Source organism: Leuciscus leuciscus, assembly GCF_965113295.1.
Source record: "Leuciscus leuciscus genome assembly, chromosome: 10".
Taxonomy (NCBI): domain Eukaryota; kingdom Metazoa; phylum Chordata; class Actinopteri; order Cypriniformes; family Leuciscidae; genus Leuciscus; species Leuciscus leuciscus.
Window position 1 is genome coordinate 39,360,158 of NC_138734.1, and position 17,013 is coordinate 39,377,170.

Genomic DNA, 17,013 nt, shown 5'->3' on the forward strand with positions numbered 1-17,013 from the left:
TTTCTTGAGAAAGATAAAAAAAAAAAAAACGTTTCCACCCTGTCAAAGTCTGTCTTAGTTTAACCTTATATCTAATCTAGCTAGCCTATAACCTATGTGACAGAAAAAACACCATGTGTTGCCTAAATTTAAAAAAATTCTAATTTAAGGTTAAAAGGTTTAAGGTATTTTGATTTCTAATATTGAATAGAAATGTAAACATCACAATGGTCAAATAATCTGGGCCTGCCTCCCAGTGTGCATACTATCCATCCTAAATAGTATGTGACATTAGTAATTGTCAATACTATTTAGGGCAGATAGGGTGGATAGTATGCACATTGGGACGCAGGATGGGTCTTATTTGGTCACTAGGCGAATATGGCTACATTGTCATGGCCATCGTCATTTGTATTAGCCAGCCTAGAGAGATTGATCAGGAAAAACACAAAGAAATCCATGTACAGTCCATAGACGTACAGTCTATGGACGTAATACGACTTTTTCCAGTAATTTGTCCCCGAGCATGTAAACACTCTTATAAACACGCGCTAGTTGTTGTTTTATTGTAGTTTGGGGAGACATATCTGTGTTTGCGCATAAACTGCATTTTTGCGCGTCATAGGCGCGTTTTGCATGTTCAAAAATGCCTGTCCACAAATGCTGTCTATGTAGGCAGCTCGCACGTATTTGAGCCACAGCCCGTGTGTGGCGTTGAGCGGGGTTCTCAAGCACACAGGAAGGGGAGAGAGCTGTTAGCTAGCAGACAGCGGGCAACTGTAAACAACTCACTTTTATAAACCTCACAAATCAAACATACCTTACGCTGACTTGCTCATCCATTTGCATGGCATTTAAAATGTTGCTTTAAATGCTTGTTTGGCTGTAGACCCGCAGACTGTTGTAGTATTACCGCAGGTTTGCGTTATTTACAGAGCTGGGATGCAAGCAGCTAACGTTAGAGAAGCGCGCACCCGACTGCACAGCTAAAGCTTCTGTCAACACGAACCGCTTTGCTCTCTTCATTTCTCTCTTCTGTCTTAACATTAAACACGGTAGAAATGACAGGTCATGTGTTACGGAATGAAATAGTACCAATATGACTGTAAGCAATGTTTTGAACGATTTGTTAGCTTGCCGAAGGTTTGTTTTCTCAGTTAGCATATAAGCTAAAGCTAACTCTCCAACATCCTCGTACAAAAAGCCCATAACTGTCGATAAATGTGTTATTTTATTGATGTAACGCCTGTAAAAAGGTGTTCTATCGGTCTAAAACAAATTATTCGACAGTTTTCAGGTTAAACTCATTTATGCGATGGTGACAGGCTAACTATACTGAGTAATATTTAATTGGCTGGAAGAAAAACATGAGTGTGGTTATGTGAAATACAGTAGTATGATGTTAAATTGCTTAGAAAGGAGTCAAAGTTTCCATAAACAAGTCTTTGAGCTGGCTGGACTGGTACTATGGAAGTTCCTGGAAGTGTCAGTGCAATGCAGATGAAAGTCCACAGCAGCAAATCTAATGGAAACCAACAACTGCTGAGATGAACTAACCAGGAATCAAATGGTGAATACTATTAAATCTTTATTTTGTATTTAGTCATCATTGCAATTCAATATTTTATAGATCTAGGATGTTAAATAAAGTTGTAATGTGGTTTTATGTCTGTTAGTTGTGGTATTAAATTGTTTTACATTGATTGTATGTGGTCTGCATATCATTTGATTTAATTCTCATTCTATATTGTATTTGCTTCAGGTTTTGAAAACCTTCAATCATGGGTGATATGAAGACACCTGATTTTGATGATCTCTTGGCTGCCTTTGACATCCCTGATGCGACCAGTCTGGATGCCAAAGAAGCCATTCATGGGAATCAAGATGAGGGAGAGGGACACCTGAAGCACTCAGAGATGTGTATGGATGCCACGGTTTTGATCCCTCACCCAGTGCCTACAACTGATGTCCCTGCTGTCAGTGTTATAGTAAAGAACACCAGCCGTCAGAACTCCTATGAAAATCTTGTGGAGAAGGAGAGCTCTCATTTGGGGCAGCTTTTACAAAATGGTTTCAAAACTTCTGCAGGCTCACTGGAGACACATCTCTCTAGCTATCCAAGGCTGGATAACTCTTCTGTCAATGGGGACTGTTCAAGACATTCCTTGGAAAAAATTCCCAACCTCTACAAGGCTGAAAAAGTTCCCACTCTATCAGCGTCTATGCCTCAGTTTAGCCCAATATCAAGCCCGGAATCTGAAGACATTCAAAGCAATGGAATCAATGACCGTCCAAAATCTGCAGAGACATCGTACTTCTCGTCTAATTCACTCTTTACATCTTCGTCTCTTCCTGTTTTAGACAGTCATGGAAATCCAGATGCATCCACCTTGACAGACAAGTGCAATGAAAGACATCACGGTTCAAAAGATGTGGATGATCTCGAGTGTGATGGCTCAAAAAATTATGATTCTGTGACTAAGGGGGACTGCATCCAGGATTGTGGAACAAATGCATATTCAACCCCTGAGGCGACTAGTCCTTCTTCCCGTCCATGCGACAAAGCTCATTCCTCCAGATTGTCCTCTTGTCTTGATGCATTAGTAGCCCTAAATGCTAAAAAGGATCCTGGTGGGCAAACTAATTCAAGGGACTTTCCAGTTACCCCAAAAGAGACCATGAAAATTAGTCCAAAAATACCCATTTCACCAAGGAGCCCAAGAAGTCCTCTAGAAGTGGTGAAACGTTTTGTGAAACAGCCTGAGAGCCCAATGAGTATATGCAGTGACAGCAGTGGTAAAGCATCTCCAGCTGTCGCTACTGGCTCGCCTCCAGCCATACCACGAGTCAGAATAAAGACAATCAAAACCTCATCTGGAGAAATCAAACGCACCGTCACAAGCATATTGCCAGACTCTGAGACCGAAGATCTCACGTCACCGTTTGGGTCTTCGCCATCTCAGTCCTCAGTTGAAGAGGCCTTCTCGAAAACATTGCCTGTGTATCGTTCAAATGATATCATTTCGGAGGTCATTTTTGGAGATGGAAATCAGGAAGCCTCGAAGACCGCTTTATTGGGGAGCAAATCCACCCCGAAATTGGTAAGGAGCTCAAAGAAACCTCAAACCCAAAATAATAGTCATAACTTAAAGACAACACATGGTGGAAACAAGCAAAGGAAGGCTTCTTCTGCTCAGATGGGTTCTTCTGCTAATACAAACTACCTTCCGAAGGCATTACACTTAGCAAACCTAAATCTAGTCCCACATAGCGTGGCTGCCTCGGTTACAGCAAGGTCTTCCACTAACAGACAGGAGCCCTCTCACTTATCATCGTCAATGGTGTGCAGTTCTGTACCATTGGTGCATCAAGTTAAAAAAGTCTCCCCAAACACAAGAGCTGTTGTCTCAAATACTGCAGCTGGAACCTTAAACAGACTGTTGAATTACTCAAACCCAGTGCCAACATATGTTCCTGACCTGAGTCCACCACCAGGCACCAATATCAAGCTCCCACCGCAAGGCTATTGCTGCCTAGAATGCGGAGACTCGTTCGGACTGGAAAAGAGCCTTGCTTACCATTACAGCCGGAGGAGTGTGCATATTGAAGTCGCATGCACGCATTGCTCCAAAACATTGGTGTTTTTCAACAAATGTGCTCTCCTGGCACATGCTCGCGAACACAAGAACAAAGGTATGGTGATGCAGTGCACTCAGTTGTTTATGAAGCCCATTGCGGTTGACCATATGTTGGTACCCACCAAACCTAAGCAGTCCGTGAATCAGATCCCCTGCGGGAGCAACACCACAGAGTCATCCAAAGGCCAAGCAGTCTTGCCACTTTATCCCGACAAAGTTATTAGACATGGATTCAAATGTCTGGACTGTAATAAACAGATGTCAGACTACACAGCACTTGCAGGTCATTATCAGAGATCATCGGAGGCTGAAGGTCTGGTGAGTCAAATTATTATTAATACTACTGGAATCACAAAGCGTAACAAAGTGTTAATTATTACTACATTATTAAATAGGTCATAAAATACATTTTTATTCAAAAAACATTAAACATACATGTACCTCTTTTGATGTTTTAATTTATGAAAAAAATTATTCATAATCTTTTATTAGGATTTTTAAACACAACTGCTTCACTGCTTTCTGTTTTAGAATATATATATAAAGTTTGTCCAACAAATCAAGTCATGTAATTTGACCGATATGCAGAAAAAATTTTTTTTAACAGGAAATGATATCATAGAAAGGACCTCTACAGACCCTCATGACTGTGTCAAGGTCTTTTAAAAGTTTCTTAAAATATCAGATCATTCACATTTTAAGGCAAGATTAGTTCTAATGTGGTGCAACCCCCAAAAACTTGTTTTAATCATTTATATTTTATGACATGAAAAATAAAAAAATAAAAATTCGCGCTTGCAACGCCAAGGTCATGGGTTCGATTCCCAGGTAAAGCAAAATCTGATAAGAATGTAAATGTGTAGTCACTTTGGATAAAAGCGTCTGCTAAATGTAAATGGTTAAACCTGTTTTCAAGATGCAAGGAAGACATGGTATTACTTTTTACTTCATAATGGTATGAGATTTTTTCAAAACCCCATAAAATCAATGCGAGTACATTTCTAAGAACTTGGCACTTGTTTTAAACTACATTAAGAAAATATTTCCTTGCGTTCGCCATGTACACTCAAGTGCTGTGTCATTGACCCTTGTGTTTGCTTTCTTTAAATGCAGATGTGCAAGGTTTGCTCAATGCTGCTTCCCAACAAGTGCAGCTACAGGGCCCATCAACGCATTCACACACACAAATCCCCTTATTGCTGTCCTGAATGTGGGGCACTTAGTCGCTCGGCGGACATCCAGAAGCATGTGAAAGAAAATTGTCTCCATTATGCCCGTAAAATTGGGTACTCGTAAGTACCTTGAACTGTGACCTCAAGGCCAAAGACATTCTGTGAATCTCTTTAATGTTGTCATCTCTCTCTCTCTCTCCCCCTCTCTGATTCACTCAAATGCAATTTCCTTCAGGTGTCTGCATTGTGAAATGCTTTTCATGTCACTGTCCCTCTTGAAGAGTCACATTGAGGAGAAGCATTGTCAGGTCTTCTATAAATGCACTATATGTCCTGTAGCCTTCAAAACTTCTGACGGCTGTCTGATGCATGTAAAAAACAAGCATGGCGGCAGTGAACCCAGCCATCAGTAAGTGCATCTATTGATCTGTTATACTGTCATAATACTGTAAGTGTTCCTAGAACTTTGTCGAGGAGTTACTTCTGGTTCATTCTGTGCAGGATGATCTACAAGTGTTCCTGTGAAACAGTCTTCAAGAGGAAGCAGCTGTTGTATCAACATTTTCATCATCGTATTTGTGTGTTCAAGTGTCCAGAGTGTACTTCATTCTTCCCAGAAAAACTACTTTTGGTACAACATTTCAAGGTTTGTTTTAGGGTTGTCAAATGTACTGGTTCTACGTTACCTCGTTACCAATCTTTCTGCAGTGCCGGTAGTATTGAGTACTGGCACTATATAGATTATAGATGCATGTAAATGTACTTGTTGAAGGAAATCTTCACTGAATAATGTATTCAGTGTTTGGAAGGAGGTGTGAGTTCATTCCATGCACATTTTCTACATTATGCTTCTGTTTGACACTACAAGACATTTACATTTAAAGGGTTAGGTCACCCAAAAATGAAAATTCTGTCAGTAATTACTCACCCTCATGTTGTTCCAACCCCGTAAGACTTTCGTTCATCTTCGGAACACAAATTAAGATATTTTTCATAGGCTTCTATGTAATCAATATCTGCCATCCCAGAAAAGATAGTAAAGACATCGTTAAAATAGTCTAAGTGACTACAGTGGCTCAACCTTAAGTTTATCAAGCGACCAGAATACTTTTTGTGCGCAAAAAACGAACAAAAATAACAACTTTATTCAACTATTCATTTTCTTCTGAGTGAGTTCACGTACTATAACAGCGCAGCGCTTCTGGGTTGTATTGTTTTGAATTGTATTGGTGGGTTGAATTGGCCAGCATCACACGCATCACACACATGACCAGCGTCGGCCAATAGTGAGCCTACGTTCTGACGTACAACCCAGAAGCACTGCTTGTGTAATTGTGTTCCGAAGATGAACGAAAGTCTTACGGGGTTGGAACAACATGAGGGTGAGTAATTGCTGACAGAATTTTCATTTTTGGGTGAACTATCCCTTTAAGACATTTAGCAGATGTTCTGCTATGAGACTGTTGTGATCACCAGATGGCAAGCAGACAATTTAGAACATTATCTGCTAGGAATTAAGTACTTCCTGTACATATGCAAATAAGTGCAGTCTAAATAAACCTAATACTGTATATATACCATATTTTCCAGAATATAGGTTGCGTTATTTTAATCATCCTCATCATGCTGCAACGTATTCCAAAGCATTGTATATAATCCAATCAGTGTCATGGACACAAAACATGCGCAAAGCACACATTTGGATTCATGCTAAATGAGCGAGGTACATGAGCAAAAGTTTATTTGTATAGTGCATTTCCCACTCGCTGATAGTTTCAGTTTTGCTCAATTCATTTTAGGTTTGGCATTTATAATAAATGTTGTTTATAATGAATGCCACTATAGTTTTTTTTTTTTTCATACTTTTGACCTGGTGAGACTTGTGGTCAGATATGACTTATTTTTGGCAAAATATGCTAAAATGCAAGATTTTTTTTTTAAGTTAACCCAAATATTTTTGAAAGAGGTCATATGTATAGCATTCCTCGTGAGCTGCTTGAGTTTGATTGCATGCTGGGAGGCATGTAGTAGTCAAGATGTGAGCGTCATTTGAGGTGGGGGTGCTTGCAAATGACAGATGGTGGTTCAGTGTGACACCAAGGTTCTTAGATTTTTTTTGTAGGAGCGATGGTTGGCTTTCAAGTAATTACAATAACTTTTTAACAAAAGATAAGGCAAAATGCTGTAACTTTGAGATGCATACAGTCAACACAGAGAAAGCATTTTAAATTGTCTCAGTTGATGTGGTCTGTTTAGATCTGTTCAGCAGGATAAATGGAAAAATAAATGGAAAAGGGCAGAATGAAAGTGCAAGGAGAGATATGTGTTTTTTTTTTTTTTTTTGTGGTTGCACCGAGGAAAGAAAGAGCAGGTCATTTATTTTTGACTGTTTAATCTGCCACTGCTTTTCCCAATGCCATTGTATTCCCACAGTACAAAAGATGTTGTCTCATTTCTATCAGAATAAAAGTGTTTGTGTATTTATATCATTTAGAAATTGAAATAATTATTCACATTCAGAAAGTGAAATACATTGTCTCTTTCATCTGCAGGCTATTCATGGTGGCGTTTTCAGAGGTGAAGCAGAAAAAAGCCCTAAAAAGACAGAGACGATATCTTTCTCACAAAACCCCCAACCAAGGTTGACCAAACCGGTTAAGGAGGCCAGCATGAAGGGAAGAGAGAGTTCTGCTGCACTGAAGTCAAGTGCTGGAGTTAGTATGAAGAACGCTGGTTGGACCTGTGGAGAATGCCTCCTGTGGGTCCCAGACAGGGAGACCTTCGTCAATCACATGAAGACCAGCCATGGCAGGGTGAGATCCTTTCCTTCAGTCGATATGAAGTTAAGCAAGTTTGTGATTCAAGATTTTAACATTTGAACATTCATGTTTATTTGCAGTGTGTAAAGAGGCATCCTTGTCGACAATGTGAAAGGTCCTTTAATTCATCCTTGAGTCTTAAGCGACACATTCGCAGTGACCACGATGGGAAAAAGAAGGTTTACACATGCTGGTAAAACCACTATATATAATTAGATTTGTTTGGCATCTTTCTTATCTGAAGAGTGCAACCTTGATTTGTATCTTTCTTGATGCTTTCTGAAGGTACTGCACAAGTGAGAGGATATCCTTCACTAAACACTCTATGCTTAAGAACCACATCAGCTTGATGCATGGAATCAAGAACCCAGATTTCAGCCAGATGGCAAAGCCAGCATCTCAGGAGGTGGGCAAACCCACAGGCCAGGTAATCACAAATACTTCATTTATTTATTTTATAGAAACATTTCTTCAGGTACTGCGTGTACAACTACACTTCCTCTTTCAGAGGCCGAAAAGAAGAGCAGAGGAGGCCCATGGAGTTCCAGGAAATGAGGGAACATCATACAACACCCCTGCCAAGCGGCCTAAGCCACTTTATCGCTGCGCCAAATGTGGCTTTACCTCTGAAAACCAGGCCCAGTTTCAGGAACACATACCTCAACACAGAACCGATAGCAACACACCCCAGTGCCAACACTGCGGCCTTTGTTTCACATCTCAGCTAGCACTCAGCAGACACCTCTTCATTGTACACAAGGTCAAAGAACCAGAGGAGCATGAGGAGACAGGGGAAGGACACGAAAACTCAACAGACTTGAGCGATGAAACTGTACCTCTTTTGCCAAAAAAGACTGGTCTGTCCACAGTGGAGGACGAATGCAAACTCCACACCGAGCCCACAGACAGCAACAACACACAGTCATCAGAAACAAGTGGATTTGAGGAAGAAAAGGTCTGAAAAGAAGAAAGGACTCCAGTGGAAAGCTGCTAATCAAGTTAATTGCAAGCATGTGATTGCAGAATATGCAGCTTATAAATGTGGTACTGCAAACATGTTGCCTTACAGTCAAATACTATATCTCAAGTCACATATATCACATATATTAAATAATGTTTCATTGCATTATTTTGGATTAACTTAAGTGTTACATTCATGCAAATAATTGTCACTTTTTACTGCTTGCTTGTTCATCCTATGTATGTGGATAATCATAATTTATTTTTGTGTAATTGCAAAAGCATCATGTCAGTGTGTTTTAATGTTTCTCTACAGAGCAATTGTATGTTTTTGTTCATGTACCATGTCAAATCTGTTTTGGGTACATTACAATGCAGGAAATATTATGTATGTTACATATTGTAGCCATAAGTGGGACAGTCATGTAATATTATGGCTGTTTTCAGGGTCACCAAAAATGTTGAAGCCCCTTTGATGGTCAATAGTTGGTGGTGATTATGCTGTGCTGGCCTTGAAGGAAGGGCATGTCTGATGATGTTTATTTTATATTTATTAGGTAGCGTACTTGTATCACAAAGCTAAACATCTGTAACAGTATTTGCTACTATGGAGATTACATTATTCTGAAAGGTATTCACTTAAACCCAGGTATCTGCACTCAGAGAAAATATATTTTCATATTCATTCCATGTAGATTACTCATTTATATTCAATGAGCCATTCTTACAATCAAATTTAGCACTTTTGTAAATGCTTGTATGGGGGAAAAAAAGGAAGAATTTACATATTAAAGACATCTGAGACTCAACTTTACAGTTTGTGCTATCAGTGGAGGTTTGGTGTTTTGGGGGCCTTTAAAATTATAACTATAAAGCTATAAGATAACTCGTTTTTTGTCATTTCTTAGTTATTTCACCAATGTTTCAGATTAAAACGTTGATTATCTTATTGAGATCAGTTTTGGGTAAGTTACTCTATAAAGTTAATATCACATATTCTTCAATAGTGTAATTAGAGTACTGTAATTACTCTCTAAAAAGTATTGAATTACTTGTTACTAATTACTTTCTGAATACCATTTCAACCTCGACCAGTCGAACAATAGACCCAAAACTGCAATCTTGATTCTTTTCAACAACAACAAAAATACAACTGCATACATTATTATTGAACTGACCAAAGTATTTAAAGGGAGAAAGTTACATTAAAAACACATTTTAACATTACATTTTGATGTTAAATCCACTATTGTTTTATATAGAATTGTTTTATAGTCAATATAGTATTTAATGTGATTAGATCAGAAGTAACTTTAATTAAATTACAGGAAACATTAAGAGTAATCCCTTACATTACTTTTCCCAGGGAAAAGTAATTAGATTACTAAGTAATTAGTTATACCCAACACTGAGTGTGACAAACTACTTCTTTACCTAAGTGAATATTTCTCAGGATAGGGTATATATATATATTAAATAATTGATATATATATTAGTATTGACTACAAAAAGCTCATGTATTCAAAAAAGATACAGACATTGACCTAGCAGGGCATGTTTTATTGTGTTTACTTGTTTACCCAAGAGCTCTTACAAAATATCATACTCATAATATTGAAATTTTAGTTTAGTTATAACGTTATATGAGCTAAATAAGTATTATCTTACAAATACTTATTTTAAAAAGAATCGACAACCTGGTTCTCTCTCAACTACCCACCCCCTCCTTTTCCTTACCGGAAGTAACGCAACCAGAAGAGTCGCCGCGCATCCGCTAACTACAGCAGTGGCGGCGAAACATTTGCACCAAAATTATAATTTTGCAATTGTTTTTGATTGGCTTTTGCCATACATATTAAACGTACAGTCAAGATGTTATCATTAGATTTCCTCGACGATGTTCGGCGAATGAATAAGCGTCAGGTGTGTATTTTTATTTAGCCAGTTAGCTCGGGGCTTCCTCTGCATCGCTTTCTCTTACTACACGTCAGCTTGAATGACAGTGACTTTGACGGTCTACACGTATTAATGCTCTTCATTGCGAGTTGCAAAGATAAAAAAAGATGGTTGGATTGACTTTACATATTGCTGTTATTGAGCAGATGGAGAGGAGAATAAAAACGGAAGTCTGCTTTTTGCACCAACTGCTATTCTCTGCTAACTATTTCATTTGAATACTAGTTACTTCAACACTTTCACTTTAAGCTACTGGACTAAAAACGTCTGAATTCTACATCATCTTTGCTAAAAACCCATACTCTCACCTTTTTTTTATCATACTGGGAGACAAAGAGAAAGCAGATGTTGAGCATCATGTATTGTGTTTTTCAGCTTTACTATCAGGTGCTGAATTTTGGAATGATTGTATCTTCAGCCTTGATGATCTGGAAAGGCTTGATGGTTGTAACTGGAAGTGAAAGCCCGATTGTGGTTGTTCTCAGGTAAGGACATCAGTATGAAGCCGGCTCATCACTCTCATACCAAATGCTTTGACTTTTGTGCTGGACAAAATGGTGAGATGTTTTTGCAGAATGCTCTGATACCTTTTACATGATACTGTGTTCCTTCCAGGACTGTTTTACTGGATTGTAATGTCATTTACAGAAGCATTAGAGCTCATTTTGTTGAACTGTTGTAACAGGTTTAAAGTGAGTTTTCAATATCCTTATGCATTAATCAAAAACAACTGGAAAAGTCATAAAAATGCACTGGTAAAATTGTGTGGAAACCTTTCTTTATGCATGCGTTGTTTTTAGTTGCTGTGTGACTTTTAGGTCCATAATTTTTGTAGAACCTGAATGTTTCGATTTCGAAAATCTGTTTATGAATGTGTGATACATTTATGTTTGTAGCAGATTTTTGGTGGGAATCGAAATATAAAACCTGCTGGGAGATTTTAAAATTGATTGAGGCATATGTTTCATAATCTGCACAGGACAATAAAGTATAGAGTATGTCTAGGTTATAAAAGTGTTGATTTTATTATTTTTTGTAGTGGAAGCATGGAGCCTGCATTTCACAGAGGAGACCTCCTCTTCCTCACGAATCGCGTTGAAGATCCAATCAGAGTGGGAGAGATTGTTGTGTTCAGGATCGAAGGAAGAGAAATTCCCATTGTACACCGAGTCCTAAAAATTCATGAAAAGTGAGTATTCTTATAAGATCACAATGAATGTGGTGTATACACTGCCTGGCCAAAGAAAAAATTCACTGTTTAGATTTAAATAGGCAAATGCTTAAGAGTCTATGATTAGATCATTATTGCTGTAATCATTATGTTTCTAGCATGTTATATGAATGGCAACAGTTCTTCTAACCCTAATTGATGGAGTGTGTAGCTTTTCATTTCTTAAACAACCATGTAGGAAAACACATGGCCATATTCCAGGATGACAATGTCAAGATTCTTCAGGTTTGAACATGAATCGGCTCCAGAGCTTAAATTCATTGAAAGTCTTTGGGGTGTGCTGGAAGAGACTTTAAACAGAGTAAAAATAATGTGTTTTCATACATGGTCTCTTGCATTGTCAATACAAGATCTTGAGCAAAAAATGTTTTGCACCTCTTGATGGAAATATCTCAACATTTATTTCCAGGTACTCAGAGGTGCCAATTCATGTGTGAAAATGATTCTTCATTCTCCCTTCCAACCATTTTTTCCACAGTTTTGAGCCTGAAGAATATTGACATTGTCAAATTTGGACTATGGCCATGATGTGTCTTCCTACATGGTTGTTTAAGAAATGAAAAGCTACACACTCCATCAGTTAGGCTTAAAATAACTTTTGCCGAACATATAACATTCTAGAAAAATAATGATCTAATCATAGATTCTAGCATATGCCTATTTAAATACAAACAGTATTTTTTTTTAAAAATTTTTGTCCGGGCAGTGTAGTCTTAAAAATCTGTAAAATAAAGGGGGTTTCCACACTGTGTTCCCCAAAGAAAATTTTTTTTTTAGGTGAAACGTTCGTAAAAGAATTTTTTTTTTCCTTATTGTAAAGAACATTTTGATAATCTTCAGGGAACCATCAATGCCATTAGAGAACCTTTATATTTTTAGACTGTATATCCTTTTGCGATTTTCTGTACACACTGTCTTTTTTCCTTCCGATCACACTAATGCCTACTGATTTCAGAGAAAATGGCGATATCAAGTTCTTGACCAAAGGTGACAACAATTCTGTGGATGACCGAGGTCTTTACAAGCAGGGACAGCACTGGTTGGAGAAGAAAGATGTGGTGGGCAGAGCGAGAGGGTAAGATCTTGATGATAAGTACAATAATAATTCACTGTAGTCAAATCCTTAGACACCTTTACACACACAAATCTGATCTAGTAATGTAAGTATCAGTCTATTCCATGTCCTGCATTGCTTTGCGTATATTACCACATTCCTGATCACTCTTCCTCCATGACAGGTTTGTGCCTTACATCGGAATTGTCACAATTTTGATGAATGACTACCCCAAATTTAAGGTATGCCATGTAATATGTGATGAATCAAGTTTAAAGCGCCCCTATTATGGTATTTTAAAGGTTCTCTTTACATTCTGCACACCTTTTACATTCACAAACAGCTATATTTCACAATACATGTAAGGTAATATCCGAAAAACCATAATGGGGGCAATTTAAGTGATAAGTTGTTACATTGCAGTTGTTCTAACACTTCTTCTTTGTTCCTTGACAGTATGCTGTGCTCTGTTTGCTCGGGCTGTTTGTTTTAGTACACAGAGAATGAAGACTTTCAAGAGTAATGCTGTCAGGGAACGCATCCCTCTTGTGACCAGTTTTTATGGTGTCTTTTTGTGAAAATTCTACAGTTGCTCTTAGAGACAAAGGTCAAATTATCATTCTCTCTGTTCAATGACAGTGCAAACACACAGGTACTGGAAGAATTTGTATTTGTTCATTTTCCATGCATACCAAATTCTGGGTTTGTTTGATCTGACTTTACAGCTGTACTTGTTCACCATATGTCAAGATCTGTCTAACTCTTTCTTAAAGGCTAAATTTTGTATTGAATTAAAATGTTGTCAAATTCGAAAGTGTGTTCTTTTTTTATAAATTCATTCTTATTTTCATTTTCTGAAATTCACATGTAAAGTATTATGGTATTAGAAGTCACACCTATATAGCCTTTAAGATGTGAATCATAAATATGAAAATTAAATCTATATATTTTCCTCTGTTTGCTTAGAAAATTTGCATCTTAATGATTTATTTGTGCATTATGATGATATCAGCTAAATTGGGCCTATCAGCTAAAAACGATTTACCTTTTTGGTAAATCGTTTGGGACAATAATACAATACCATATATGCCTATTCCATGTGTTTTTATGATTAATAATGACTGTTTTTGATAATTTTGTGTTGAAATTATGTAATAAAATATAATTATTTAGGCCCTACAGTTCTTGAAACATCAGTTGTGCCATTTTGCATGAGCAGTTTCAGGTAAAATGGGCCAGCTGTTTCGGGTACAATGGGCCAGTCAAACTGCAGAGGGAAATAGTAATTTATCATCAATTTTAATTTTACATTTTAAATTTCACCCTACTTTAGAACTTTTAAAAGGATATTTCACCCAAAAATGAAAATTCTGTCATTGATTACTCATCCTCATGTCCTTCCAAACCTGTAAGACTTTCGTTCCTCTTCGAAACAAATGAAGATCTTTTTAATGAAATCTGAGCCTTCTGTCCCTCCATTGACAGCTACACAACTTTGACGCTTCAAAAAAATTCATAAAGAGATTGTGAAACTTATATATATGAATTAAGCGGTTAAGTCCAACATTTCTGAAGAGATTCTACCCCTTATATATGAGAACCAATGAGGTTCATTCTCGTGTTACGCAGCATGTTTGAGCTTCAAGAAGAGTTTATTCTGGAGTGTCAAGCGGTTCGGTGAGCTTCTGTTTATGTATGTGATCAATATTTATATGTGAATAAAAGCCTAAATTCAATCTGTTCATCATTTAAAGAGATCAAATCTCTTCAGAAAATTTGAACTAAACCACTCAATTATTATAGATTCGTTTTACGATCTCTTTATGAACTTTTTGAAGAGTTAAAGTGCCAGTTGCGTCGCTGTCCGACAGAAAGCTCAGATTTCATTAAAAAGATCTTCGCTTTGTGTTTTGAAAATCAACGAAAGTCTTATTTGGAACAACATGAGTGTAATAAATGACAGTGTTTTCATTTTTGGGTGAACTATCCTTTTAAAACTCTCATGTAAAGTATTATTATTGTGTGCTTTTATTAGGAGACACCCATATAGCCTTTAAGATGTGAATCATCATAAATATGAAAATTTAATATTAAAAAAGCGATATTTTACCTCTATGTATATGCTTAGAAAATATGCATCTAAATGTTTTATTCGTGCATTAGGCCTTTTAGATCTTTTAACTCGGCTAGGCATTTATTACGATTCACGTAAACCAGACTGTAAAGCAAATTAATCCATAAATAAATCTTGATAAGTCATAGTAGTTCCTCAAGTTTATTACATAGTCACACATTCGACTCATAACTACTGAAATGAATGATTTATGAATTCCCAAAGCCTCAAAACGTGTTACCGTTCTATTAATTCTATTAACTTGCATGCGCACAGCCTACGCACGTCACATTTTGTTTCCCATCCTCATTCAAACATTCGCAGTCGTTCAGTGACTAAAACTATGACCTCAGAGCCGTTCGGCATCCCGTCCCGTATAAATACCGCCTGCAGAAGAACCACAACGAAGAGCTCGCGACCAGGTGAATCTCAACCGAGGAATCCACCTATTGAGAAGATGGCTTTGAGAACTGAAGATGGACATTGCAAATATACCCTACTATTTGCTTTCATTATGCTTTTTAACATATCCTTAAGCACATCTGTGAGTTTCGATTTAACGGAGCTGCGAAATAAAGTTTCGAAAATTAAAGTGCATCCACGTGGGAATCTCTGGGCGACAGGTATTTTATTCATCGTTTATTGCTATAATTCGTCGTGCAGTTAAAACGACTATTAAATCAACTTCCCAGCATCATTTTATATGTCTTCTTCCAGGTCATTTCATGGGAAAGAAGAGTATTTCAAACAGCCAGCAGCAGGACTCTCCGTTCTCCTCAAAGCTTCTCGGGAATACTGTGGGAGAATCAGGGAGTTCCGAGGATTTGAGGGAGATGATCACGCAGGAGCTGCTGAAAGTTGCTCAGCTTGAACATCCAAAAGGGACACGAGATGTTTATAATCAGGTGATCAGAGCTATTTACAGAATTGGACAACAAAATGCACAGGATAAAAAAAAAATGTAGATTTGTTGCTTTGTGATTAGCCTTATTTTATTTATTCATTTTTCAGGATTCATTGTAAAGCTTTTGAAAAGCTATATGTTGGAAATAATTAACCTATGACTGCCATATAATTGTAATAAAATGTTATTTTGACAAACTGTACAATATCTATATGGGAGTCTGCTTTTAATGTTTGTCATACAGGCATACTAAGATGTATTTTGACAGCAGAAAGTGTACTAAATATTCATTAATTCAACTGCTGTAAATATGTCTGGATACCTGGAAGAATAAAATCAGTGGATGAAAGAGTGAATGGATTAATGGATGAATGAATGTGTTAAAATATTTTTTTTAAATAAATATGAAACTGCAAATCAGTCTAATTTGACTTATCTCGGCAATATAGGGTTACAGATGTAATCTAGATGATAATTTTACCTATTGCTCTTAAAGATTTTATGGAACAACCAAGCAGACATTTCATAGAAATACGCATAAAGGACGCAGTGGAAGGATCATACTCTAATTATGGTACAAAGCAGCTTACCTTTCCCATGGGTTTCCCTGATGCACGCAGGGATTTGGAGCCTTTGTAAACAGATGTAAGAAATGATTTTTGTATTTTTTTGTAAAAAATTTTTTTTTAATTCTTTAAAATGGTCTTCGGATAGTAATGTGAGGTCAGGTACATTTGGGAAATGTTTGAGCACCAATAAAATATATCTGCGCAAAAGCAATTTAAATGTCAGATCCATATACTCCAAACAGCAACATCACCATGAACAAATAAATATTTTTCAGTTAGTTCTTTTTTATATATATTTATTTTTTTATTTATTTTTTTTTACAATTTATAACATGGAAATAAATCTATTATTGCATTAAATTATTACTATTTTTTTATTATAAAATTCTTTATTATTACTATTTATGCATAGGACTATTTATATGCATTAGTGTGAATGCTGGATTTATATTATAGCTACAAGCTGAAATTTACATATACCATTTTAATGAAGGGAAATATCCATTAAAATAGTTTCTAAAGTGATTCATTTTAGCTGTAGATAAAATGGGCCCACAAATAAACATTATTCTTCTTTAAATAGGTAGGTTATTTTGCAAACCTATAGAATTTTATCTG

The 17,013-nt window shown here is 37.0% G+C and overlaps 2 protein-coding genes across 2 annotated transcripts; both read left to right on the forward strand.

Annotated features, from left to right (window-relative positions):
* Positions 1-692: 692 nt before the first annotated feature.
* Positions 693-9,377, forward strand: znf592 (zinc finger protein 592). Its single transcript, XM_082182464.1, has 9 exons — positions 693-1,549; positions 1,742-3,935; positions 4,731-4,909; positions 5,025-5,198; positions 5,291-5,435; positions 7,342-7,602; positions 7,689-7,801; positions 7,894-8,035; positions 8,117-9,377. The coding sequence occupies exons 2-9, from the start codon at positions 1,761-1,763 to the stop codon at positions 8,567-8,569; spliced, it is 3,642 nt and encodes a 1,213-aa protein (XP_082038590.1). The 5' UTR covers positions 693-1,549; positions 1,742-1,760; the 3' UTR covers positions 8,570-9,377.
* Positions 9,378-10,296: 919 nt separating this feature from the next.
* Positions 10,297-13,623, forward strand: sec11a (SEC11 homolog A, signal peptidase complex subunit). Its single transcript, XM_082181318.1, has 6 exons — positions 10,297-10,491; positions 10,900-11,009; positions 11,564-11,713; positions 12,711-12,830; positions 12,994-13,051; positions 13,266-13,623. The coding sequence occupies exons 1-6, from the start codon at positions 10,441-10,443 to the stop codon at positions 13,314-13,316; spliced, it is 540 nt and encodes a 179-aa protein (XP_082037444.1). The 5' UTR covers positions 10,297-10,440; the 3' UTR covers positions 13,317-13,623.
* Positions 13,624-17,013: the final 3,390 nt, after the last annotated feature.